Here is an 11,661-nt window from a genome sequence, read left to right on the forward strand (position 1 = left end):
AAGAAAGTAAGTTGCAATTAAAACTTAGTGCCTTTGCTAAACGTATATAGAAGCAGTATAATTCTTAATGAATTGCATAAGTCAGTGTAAGACTGGCCAGAAAAGATGACTTTGACGTAGTTGGCCAGCTTGAAGTATATTGCAATGTATGGACAAACAATCCCTGTTTTGTTTAAAGGGGAGGGCATTTCTTAGTAGCTTAATGCACAGAATGTCTTAATGTCCTATATATATATTGATAATGGGTGAGTTGTTGTTGTCTATAGCAATAAAGAATATATTTTTTTAATGCATTTAAACATTTGTTAAGTTATACATCTGTGTATAAAATTCACAGAAGTTAAACAGTGGCACTCAACAGTGGGCAAATTTGCACATGGGCTGTAACAAATGGCATACAATCACATTTTTGCTTTTATTTTTCTACCAGTGGCTGGCTGAAGAAAGCTAATTAATGACTGGTTGCTACTGGTTAGGGCTCTGGCACTATGGGAGATTAGTTGCCCGCGACAAATCTCCCCGAAATGTAAATCTCCAGTGGGATAGCATACGCGGCGCCTTGAGAGGAAACTTCCACGTTTTCAGGCAAATTGCGGCACCGCGTATGCCATTCCATCGCTGGTGGGATGGCATTTCGGGGAGATTAGCCGCCTGCGACAAGGGAGATTTGTCGTGGGCGACTACTCCCTATGTGTGCCACAGCCCTTACTGTCCAGTGTTATTAAATAACCCCCGGTGAGATAGATAAAGAAATAGGAAGGATGCAGAAAAAAAATAAATAAATACTGGAGAAGAGACGGATCATTTTTGTTCAGAATGTGAATGCAGATAAAAAGTCCCAAAAAATCACATTATGTGAAAAAGTATGTGTCATTTTACTTGTTCTGCCAGCCTATTAAGTTCTTGTGACAAAGCTGTAACAGTCCCAAGCACTCGTTCTCTATCTCTTGCTCGAAGACGACTTCCACATCGCTGAAGAAAGCGATCAGGATGCCATGTTACCTGTTGTGTCCGAAGGTAACGTCTATATGTAGTAGGGGTTGAAGGGTTTGCACCTGCTGCTATATACTGTGCCATCTCCTCAGCAGTGCCTCCTCGCACAGGCCAAGGTATGTCATTGAACCCAAGCAGATTGGTACCTGGCCCATTATCTTTATTGTCTTCTCCCCTTCCTGTATCTGTTTCTATGAATGTTTCTCTGTGTTTTTCAGTGTCCCATCCTTCCACATCTGCCAGTTTCATGTCACCGTCTCTGTCTGAGCCCACTCTTCCAAAGACTTCCTCACACTGTTTTTGATACCGCTGCCTTTGGGCATTGCGAAGTTCATTTGCCATTTGTTTTTGTCTGTCTAGATATTTTTGCTCCTCCAAAATATTTACTGTATTTCCAACAGGACCCTTGTGTGCTTTGGTTCCATAGTGCCGTGACTGACAATGCCTAGACTGGTACTCCCTGTAAATTCGATCAGCCCAGTCCTCAAAAGTTTCAGGTTCAGGTAGGGTTTCCAAACAGTCATCTGCAGAGTGAGAAATATATTAAAAAGAGACCTGTGAATGTTTGTGCTACACCAACCATGCTGATAATTATATAAATCTGGGCATACACGAAAATCAGGCCAATGACAGGATCATCTAGATCTAACTCTGTGTGTGTGTGGGTGGCCAAATAAGGCCCAGATTTAAGATTTAAAATCTTTAATTATTGAAGACATGTTAAATCAACAGCTCTAAATCTCTTAAAGGAACAGTAACACCAAAAAATGAAAGAGCTTTAAAGTAATAAAAATATAATGCACTGTTGCCCTGCACTGGTAAAACTGGTGTGTTTGCTACAGTAACACTACTATAACTTATATAATAAGCTGCTGTGTAGCCACGGGGGCAGCCATTCAAGCTGGAAAAAAGGAGAAAAGGCACAGGTTACATAGCAGATAACAGATAAGTTCTGTAGAATACAATAGTGTTTTATCTGTTATCTGCTATGTGCCTGTGCCTTTTCCCCCTTTGAATGGCTGCCTCCATGGCTACATAGCAGCTTATTTATATAAATTATAGTAGACTTTCTGAAGTAAACACACAACTTTTACCAGTGCAGGGCAGCAGCACATTATATTTTAGTTACTTTTATACACTTTAACTTTTTGGTGTTACTGTTCCTTTAAGTTTTAACCTCCTGTTGAATTGTCACCCCCTCAAATCAGCTGTAATTTTAATTACAATGAAAGAGATTGATAACCTGCCAAAATATTAGGCACCCCCAAGTGCCTTAAATCTCCTACCTTGTACCCCGGGCTGGTGCCCCTGTTAGGAGAAAACAGCACCAGCCTGGGGTACCTGTAGCGAGCGCTTCCTCCTTCCTGCTTCATTCTGCCGGCAAATTCCCGGCACCAGCGCAGGTGCAGTAGAGTGAAAAGCCGACTTTATAGTTTTTCACTCTACTGCGCATGTGCGTGCACGCGAAGCAGGAAGGAGGAAGCAATTGCAGCTACCCCGGGCTGGTGCTGCTCTCTCCGAACAGGGGCACCAGCCTAGGGTAAAAGGTAGGCGATTTAAGTCACTTGGGGGTGCCTAACATTTTGGCACCCCCAAGTGACTTAGCCTTTCCTTGTCCTTTAAAACACTCCACTCCAGTGCATACATTTCTTACACTGTTCTCCCTTTTTCTAATGGAAATAAAATGTCAATTTATGTCTATCTCACCCTCATAAAGTCCATACATCTCCTGATACTCATCCATGCTCTCTGCCATTATCTTCATGTTCCAGTCTGCCATATCTGGAGATGAGGGGTCTCTTTGTGTCCACATGGAACATGCTTGCTGGGGTTGGTCAAACTGCATGGTAAGATACAAATACAGTCACCTTCCTTTCAAAACCCAGAATATAAAGAAATAATATTTTATTTCTCATGTGAGTATTAAATTACCTAATTGCCCATTTCATTTTCAGCCAGGAAACTTATTCAGATAGACTTTGCATTAATATCACAACGTTTGCATATACAGAGGAAGGACATGCCATTCAGAGGAAGCACAGTGCTGGACTGGGTTGCTATTTTTTCCACTTGTTGCTGCTAAAAGCAGCATACAACTACACAACTATGTCTGCAGTTTTTTTTCTACAAAAATTAACCACTCTACCACTTTTTTATTTTAGACCCCAAGCTATATTCATTAGTAAAAGACATAGATCAGCTTACAATTAGATGTTCTACTTGTCTCAGGATGTCTCTTGGGGTGGTACCCTGAAAATTTGGGGCATCCAGGGTTCTCGGGCATCTCTTGAGTATTGGGACAACAAGGTCTTTGTATGCTACAGAGAAAAGAGAGTGAAATTCATTTGTGAGGTTGGTGCTATATTATGACTAACCAGTTTTAAGGTAAAATAGCTCTTCGAACTAAAGCAAAATTAAATAGTATAGCATTCAGTAGCCAGACAGATGATACATTCTCTGACAAAATGAATGCTGCATTGTGATTTGTCATAACTAGAAGAACTGGGAAGGATATCATTTCAAGCTAGTTTACATTTCTGAAAAAAGTACTCACCTGGAGTACTGATTTCTTTCAGTCTAAAGAAAAGATTTACCTTCCAGCAAAATTTATGAGGACTGGTAAAGCTAGGGGTCAAAACTACCAATAGCATATTTATACTACAGTACCACCTACAGTAAGTGCCAGGCCAAGTAATAAGGCTGGCTAAAAGCAATACTAATTAGCGTGCCCCCCACTAGCTGTCACTTCGTTATTTTTCCCTTCTCACCAGTCTGGTCTGCAGACCAGAACTGTGCCCCCGCCCAACAGTGCCCTAGGCACATGCCCATTCCTAGTTCTGGCCCTGTCAGTAGTAAAGAGAATATCTGTGAATATCTCAGAGTAATCATTTCCTCTAAGAGTCATTTCCTACTGACAGGAACAGGTTACACATAAGCAAGACTGGGGTCACCTATAACAAAACCTGTACATGTAAAAATGAAGCAACACTTGCATGTAAAATTTGCTTTCACTGGCAAAAACTACCACAAGTCACTGGGCTAAAAATATATCTGTAGTACTACTTTCGATGTCTGGATAACCATCAGTAGGAGGGTGGAAGGGGACAATGGTAGGGATAAATCAATAAAAACAAAATCTGAATGGTACATAACTATATACAACTAAGGCACTTGAATATTAAAAATAATTCTAAATAATAACAGCTCCTCACCCTCCTTCCAACCACTCTTTGCCTCCTTAGCTACCACATGCAGAGCATTGTTTCCTGCAGAGTCGCTATTTAAAGGGTTTGCTCCTTTGCGCAATAGAAGCAGGGCACATGCATCCTCATGAAACGCACAGGCAGCATGTAGAAGACTCAAGCCATCAGGCAGAGGCTGGTCAAGGATCAAGTGCCTGTGCCGGCGGAGATAAGACTTCAGTTTGAGCACATCACCTCTCTGAATATAGCGCAGAGCACGAAGTTCCCGGCGGAAAGACATAGAAGCTAGGAGACAACCTGAAAAAAAATAAAAAGATAAATAGCATGATAATTCACTAGCACTGCATGCTAGTTTTTCATTTATCTCATTTAGACTCTCATAAATAGGGTATTTCTATCTTTACCAGATTAGTTGTCATATATAAACTATGCAAATTCAATTTAAGAATTCAGAGGACCAGAGAAGGTTGCACTTTATCTCCGGGGTGGATCAATGCCTAGGAGCCCGATATATGCTCTCCAAATTTTTATGTACACTTAATAATGCACCTGCATGGGAGAAGGAAAGCCAGAAGACAGGCAATATAATTAGGCAAGGAAGTACAGATCATCCAAGTGACGCACCTGAAACTCTCTATGCCGGTTGTGCTGAACCTGAGACAGGATAGAATGCTCACACATCGCATGCATGGATTATTTGTACTTCTAGGTGCAGTGGCACACACAATCCTTAAAGGAGAATGCAAGTCAAAATTTAAAAAGCATACTGCCCAATAGTCCTCCTATTGTTTAGTAAAAACGCCACACTTTTGGCTCACCTAATCAAATATTTACTCAGTCACACTTACTTCACATTTTCTAGAACAGGCAGCCATCTCTAAAAAGGTATTCTCCCTTCCTTTCCCTCCTTGCTTCATACTGCACATGTGTTTCATTCCCTCCCCCTCCCCTCTGCCAGATCCGCTTCTGATTGGCTGGTGGGCATGTGTAGCTCAGAACAGGAGACAGGATCAAGTTACACTCATGCTCAGAGAGTAGGAAGGCTGCCGCTGGCAGCCTACAGGAAGGGGAGAGATATTTCAGTGATGTCACTGTAGTCTTCACACTGCTGTAGCCTGCCAGCACCATATCTCAGAGAAGCAAGCAGGGATCTGGGAATTTAGATATGCAGTAAGTACTTAATAAGAATGCCTTTAGACTTACTTTTAATTTATATTAACCTTTCATTGTCCTTTAAGCAAGTTGCCTTGATACCTCCTTCTGTTCTCCCTGGCCAGGTTCATTTATAAGTGTACATAACAATTTGGAAAGAGTATAAGGGGCCCCTGATCACACACTTTCCTTGCCTGCCTACTGCCTTCTCCTCCCCATCCAGGTGCATTATTTTACTAATAATTACTAATAGTTAACATTTTGAAAGTTAATTGTTGTATATTTGTACAATTGTAGGGAGTGAGAGTAGCCTAGAAGGGGGGCCTGTGGAAAGTGTAGCCTAGGGGCCACTGCTTATATCTTATTTCATATTTTGGGCTCTCCAAAGAGATGACATGCTTGCCCCAGGAAGAAGCCCTGTGACATAGTGGGAAATACAGGTGGGTGTATGGGTGTGCTATGTAAAATCAATAAGAGGGTTCGCACTGGACAGCTAGAAACATCGCTTCTACTATATATGGGTCTTTTTTTTATTTGCTCAGACTTTATTACGCAAATTAGGGCTCAAAATCGGTTTGCTAGAGTGAAATGTTGAACACTTGTGAAATGTTTGATATAAAATCACTGTAAATGACACTAATTAACTATTTCTGTCTCTTCTTATCTGCCAACCCTTCCTTTCCCCCCTCTCGCCTCTCCCTACCTCAGATATTGCTTGTCCTCGCCAACAGTGGAGTGACAGAGCAGGCAGATATTGTTCTTTTTTTAATCTAAAACATTTATTTCCGCGTTCTAATGCGCAGTAACATGCGTTCCAAATGCTACAGGCAAGTACACAGCGGAAGCAGTTCTTTCTACTTCCCTACAGATCAAATGGCTTTGCAGTGACGTAGTTATCATGTGACCGTTGGTTGTTTGGCTGGGGCTGTTGAGTGAAATGGCGATGCAGTTGTTGTAACATGTCCAGATGCAACATGGTACAGATTAAATAAGTAATGGAGGCTAATAGATTACTAAAAAGAGGGCTGAGTGAGGTGAAGGAATCAAGAGACGGGGATGTGCTGGTGTTGAGAGCTGTGCATTATTATTATTATGCATGAATAGAATACATATGAACAGGGCTGACACTGGGGACGTGCTGGGACAAGACCCTGGGGCCTGCGGCTGACATGGGGCAGGATGTCATGCTAAAGTCGTCATATCAAATTTATTCTTTTTTGTTTTTTTCTTATACTGTGAGGCATGGTGCTATTTTGGGAAGCTTACAGTCAGGTGTATTTATATTCGTTGCATCACATAGGAACACAATCACGCAGAATCTTACCTGTGTTCGGTGCTTCAGTTACTACAGGCCCCATATTAATTAAAGAATGATCTCTGTTAACTCATGCGTTCCTGTATGATGGAATGTATTAATAAGCCGCTATACAGGCATGCAAGTAAAATCTCCCTTATGTTAAATAAGTTCCTGGGGGTTACATGTTTGAAATCCTTGCACTGTCCTGTGCTGGGAAGATTTGTTGGTATCATACAGGGGGACAAAAAAAATCTGTCCTTTGCTGAGGTGACATGCTGTCCAGTGGTGGGGAGGTCTCTGGGTTCACAGTGTAATTTTAAAGGAGCAGCAATGCCAAAAGATGAAAGTGTATAAAAGTAATCACAATATAATGTACTGTTGCTCTGCACTGGTGCAACTGGTACAACCCTACTATTGTCTATATAAACAAAGCTGCTGTGTGGCCAGGGGGGCAGCCATTTAAAGGAGAAAAGGCAGAGGCACATAGCAGATAAGTTCTGCAGATCACAAGTAACTTATCTGCTATGTAACCTGTACCTTTTTTCCAGCCTAAATGGCTGCCTCCATGGCTACCCAGCAGGTTATTTATACAAACTATAGTGGTCTTTCTAAAGCAAAAACACAACTTTTACCAGAACAGGGCAACAGTACGGTGATGCTGTTCCTTTAAGAAGGAAGTTACACTGCTATCCTGAACTGGAAGTTTCTGAGATTACACAGTTCCATTGATATAGGCTAGGATTGCAGCATTTCCTATTTGTGGGGTTGCTGGTGCTCAATTCCATTTTATTCTGACTGGGATTTACAGTGCTGTCAGTTCCATAAAAAGTGTGTTATTGCCGCCGCACTGTACATTTCATCCCACAAGCAGTATGCTACAGTCTTTAGCAGTATGTAGGTCTGGCTACTCCGCTAGCCCTTTTGTATTTGCCCCACACAAACAATATGCCTCAAGCAAATATACTGTATGTATGCAATAAATAAATCACACTTTCTAGCTAATGGGTGGGAAGTCATAAAACTGAAAACATAATTTCTCAAAATTGTGTGCTCTAAATGCATGATGCTAATTCTACTTGCCACCTTGCTGCACAAAATGCTACTCTTGAATTTAGAGTCACTAGTGATCTATCCTACACAGAGGGAAACAATATTGTATGCCTGCCTATATGCTCATTGTCCATATATTGCACATAGGCTAGCTTCATATTAATGCTGTGCTCATACTACCCGCACCCCCATTCTTATTTGCAGGTAGATTGGCATATGGTGCTGGAAAGCGCTTGACCGCTTACCCAGAAACCCATATCAGGGCCAGAGCTCAACTTAACAATTTATGTTCCTAAAGGATATATATTTAATAAAAGGCTGGTATTTGTGATTCCAGTTTACTATTCCAGAAACTTTTTTCTGTATTCCCTACCTTGCTGTACTCAAGTTCCCCTGCTTGAAGGCAGTCCTGTAAGAAATTTATTGGAGCAATTTTGGGGCCTACCAACATCAATCCTGGAGTACAACTTTGATTTTCACCACAGTTCACTAACTGTAAAGGAGAAACATTTATAGAAACAGGACATCCTTACATGTAAACCCCACACACAAAAATGTAATCAGTTAACGGCCTCTTTCAATACCTGCCACACCGGCTGTTCAGAGGTTAAAAGTATGGCTGCAGCATCCCCATAATCACTTAGATTTCCTTCTGCTCCTGTAACCCACTCGGCCCCCCCCCCCTTGGGAATTTGCTTTGATTTTTGGCTTGCCAGACATGCTTAGTTGTTCTAAGCTCAGATTACTAAACATGCCCTCCAGTCCAGCAGCCAGTGAATAGATGGTATTGTTGGTTCCCATAGAAACTCAGCTCTCCTATTTTTTTCTCCTAACCTCCTTTCCTGAGCTTAGCTCAAACAAAGTAGAACTTTTATCAGATAGTTCTGCCTGTGTGAGCCTGTATTCTTTGCAGATTTAAATGTATCTGATTATATCAGAGGAAAAATGGCCACTGGCTTAAAGCTGCTATTTGCTTTAGGAAAATGTGATGGTGCTAGGAAACTAGGGGATATATGCAGTACAAATGATGCCATTTGGGTGGGGGAGATGTGCCCAACTGATATACATTGTAGGCAAATGTAGGCTTTACATGTCCTTTAAGGGCAGTGACACACGGGGAGATTAGTCGCCGCGCAACAAATCTTTGTGGTAGCTGGCAAGTAATCTCCCCGCAATGCCATCCCACCAGCTAGAATGTAAATCGCCAGTGGGATGGCATACGTGGCGCCGAGATTTGCTGAAGATGTCCGAAGTTTCCTCTCAAGGCGACTTCGGCAAATTGCCACGCCGCGTATACCATCCCACTGGCGTTTTACATTGTGTCACTGCCCTAAGGGTGAAGACACATAGAATTACTAGTAGCAGCTACTAAAAAAGACAATGCTGATCATTTACTGATAATTGTCTCTACGTGTGTTTTAGCAGAGGCAATTCTTAGTATTGTCCATGTCAGGGTATTTACTGAAGTTTAGTAGCTGTGACAAGTAGCTGCTACTAAGTAGCTCCATGTGTCTTTGCCCTAAAAAATTGGCCAACTTTAGATTATCTTGGAAGCACCATAATAACAGAGACTGCAGAGCTTGGAATTTGCTGCCAGGGCCACATAAGAACCAGAGCAGCACAAATGAAACCACAAAGAGAAAAAAGAAACTGCACTGTGAACAGGCCTGTTTATAACCCCACAAGGAAGGGTAGAGTAACATGTAAGTGTAATATGGTTTGGTAAATGGGTTTTGAGTTTTTTGGGTGGCAGTGAGGCCCAGGTTCTGTGATTGTCTAAAGACATTTAGCTGCAGTACCTAGAAAAGTGTTACTACCCACCTTCATTAGTGGAGTTTTGTGTTTTCAGTGCTCATGAAGTAGCATCATGTTTCACTGTTTAAACCGAGTATTGTGACTTCTGCACATAGAAATTATGGAATGCGCTGCAAAGGGCTTGGGTTAAAGAATTACCATAAACTATTCAAATAACATCTGTATATGAAAATATGAGCGTCATGTTATTATAGGGTATCTCATGGAATATCAAGATTTATTTGATTTGAAATTGTGCAAAAATATTTCTACAAAAGGTAAGAGTCAGTAATTTATTTGGCAGAAAAATACAGTTGCTGAGAGCAATGACCCGCCTTTTAACCGCCGGCCTCTTTGCAAAAGGAAAGTGTGGTCACTAACCTCTCGCTCAGCACTGAGATTGAGAGTGCAACATCTGAGCTCATTTCTGCAGGTTAACTTTACTGTGGGTGCCATTTTTTTTTGTTTAACCAACTGTTTATTCCATTTAGCAAGTTAACCCTTAAAAAAATAATTTTTCCATTTGCTTTTAAAACAAATTCAATTGTATCTGGTTTTGTGATTGATGTATTTCCCTTTATGGGTTTCTGTACCTTTTAATTTTCTTTTTTTTGTCTAGTGGAAATATTAGATGTGAATTATTAAATATTTAATTTTGTCAAGGTAGTGACCACTAATTTTTAATAGACTTTCCTCGTTTATTTGTTACAGATGCCATCCTGCAGAGGATTACATTCAAATTAAAAGAATGCAAATGAATGGGGGGATCCTACATTACTATAACGTGTTACTAATGTGGAATGTAGTTAGTAAATGATAGCTGCTTATAATAGAATGTGATTAGTAAATTAGAGCTTCTTAAAAAATAACAGCAGATAATAAATCTTTTTTCTCTACAATTGCCTGAAAATTCCGGAGTGCCTGCCTGCTTCTTTTTTTGATTTTCCCATAATAAATCTGCCCCTTAATCTTGGCTATAGCTGTCACAGGAACATAAACAAAGAGCTTTCAGAGAAACAAAGTGTTTAATTGCTTGTGCAATGCATAAATTATAGTGTACCAATTTTTTGTTTTTGTCATTTATTTATATTTCAACATCTTATTAATATAGTATTTTCATCTACTTAAGTTTTGGTAAAATTTGCACATGAGAAAATGTAGCAACAAGCATTTTATTATCAATATTGCATTTTAACTGGTGCATACGTTGTCTTGCACTCGCTATGTCTGTTTCTAGGACGGGATGAGAGTCTTTCCTTAGTGATCTCAGCATAATAAATACCCATCTCTTCTGTGCCCTGTAATGGCAGAAAAGGAATCAGAGATGGGGCACACCATTGTGTCTCATACATTTGCACCTTTGCAGTATAGCAGTACCATTCTTTTGCCAGCACACAAAAGAAAACTGACATTCAAGAGAGCAATCCATCACACACCAGTGCAGTCTAATGTGTAAAAGCTTATAGTGTTTTTCACTTTATGCAAATTGAACCAGAATATTAAATGCATGTTGCAGGGAGCTGGAAGTTTACTGAATTTTCATAGCATGCCAACACCCATTAGTTGTAGGTTAACGTACAGACTTGTAAGTATTAGTGCATAGTCTACTATCTGCATTTCGAATGTTACTGTTTATTCTTGTTTACTTTATTTTTATAACGTGGGCTTTGCAAATGCTTGCAAGTTGCTGTCCTTTCTACAAGAGAGACAGTTATATGAAGGTATTAAGTGGACATTGTCTACATTTCTCTGTCTACTCCTATTTTGAGTTAATGTAGCTTGTTTTTATTAATAAGTGTTGTTACTCCTGCATTTGCCACCTGGGAAATGCTAAACAAATATGTGTCCTACCATATTATGGTGAAAAAAGTAAGCAAAAGAGAAAATAATTTAACCAAAAGCAAGTATGTACCACACAGCAACTTTATACCATGGCCGAAGAGGCTCCACAGTAGCAATAAAATACCTATCACTAACATAAATACACCACCCAAGGGAAGTGGTAAGTGATTTAGTCCCTAAAAATAGCAGAAGAGTTTTTTTGTACACTTCTAGTTTACGTGTGTGGGCATATATACATAGAAATAATTTATTTATGCATATTATTTATTGCATATTTTAAACAATTGTGACAAATGTACAGTATACATATTCCAAATCATTTAGGCATTG

General features: G+C 40.2%; 1 protein-coding gene across 4 annotated transcripts; it reads right to left on the reverse strand.

Annotated features, from left to right (window-relative positions):
- Positions 1-253: 253 nt before the first annotated feature.
- On the reverse strand, positions 254-6,209 carry nfkbil1 (NFKB inhibitor like 1). 4 transcript variants are annotated; one of them, XM_004916917.4, is made up of 6 exons: positions 6,052-6,209; positions 4,821-4,925; positions 4,206-4,493; positions 3,199-3,311; positions 2,701-2,833; positions 254-1,517 (listed from the first exon to the last, which is right to left on the reverse strand). In XM_004916917.4, exons 3-6 carry the CDS (start codon positions 4,474-4,476, stop codon positions 871-873), a joined length of 1,164 nt encoding a protein of 387 aa, XP_004916974.2. In that variant the 5' UTR covers positions 4,477-4,493; positions 4,821-4,925; positions 6,052-6,209; the 3' UTR covers positions 254-870. The 4 variants fall into 4 exon arrangements, with proteins under 4 accessions (XP_004916974.2, XP_012825006.2, XP_002941348.2 ...); XM_012969552.3 differs by lacking the exon at positions 6,052-6,209 and adding an exon at positions 5,045-5,061; XM_002941302.5 differs by lacking the exon at positions 4,821-4,925.
- Positions 6,210-11,661: the final 5,452 nt, after the last annotated feature.

The sequence above is a fragment of the Xenopus tropicalis genome, chromosome 8 (genome assembly GCF_000004195.4).
Source record: "Xenopus tropicalis strain Nigerian chromosome 8, UCB_Xtro_10.0, whole genome shotgun sequence".
NCBI lineage: Eukaryota > Metazoa > Chordata > Amphibia > Anura > Pipidae > Xenopus > Xenopus tropicalis.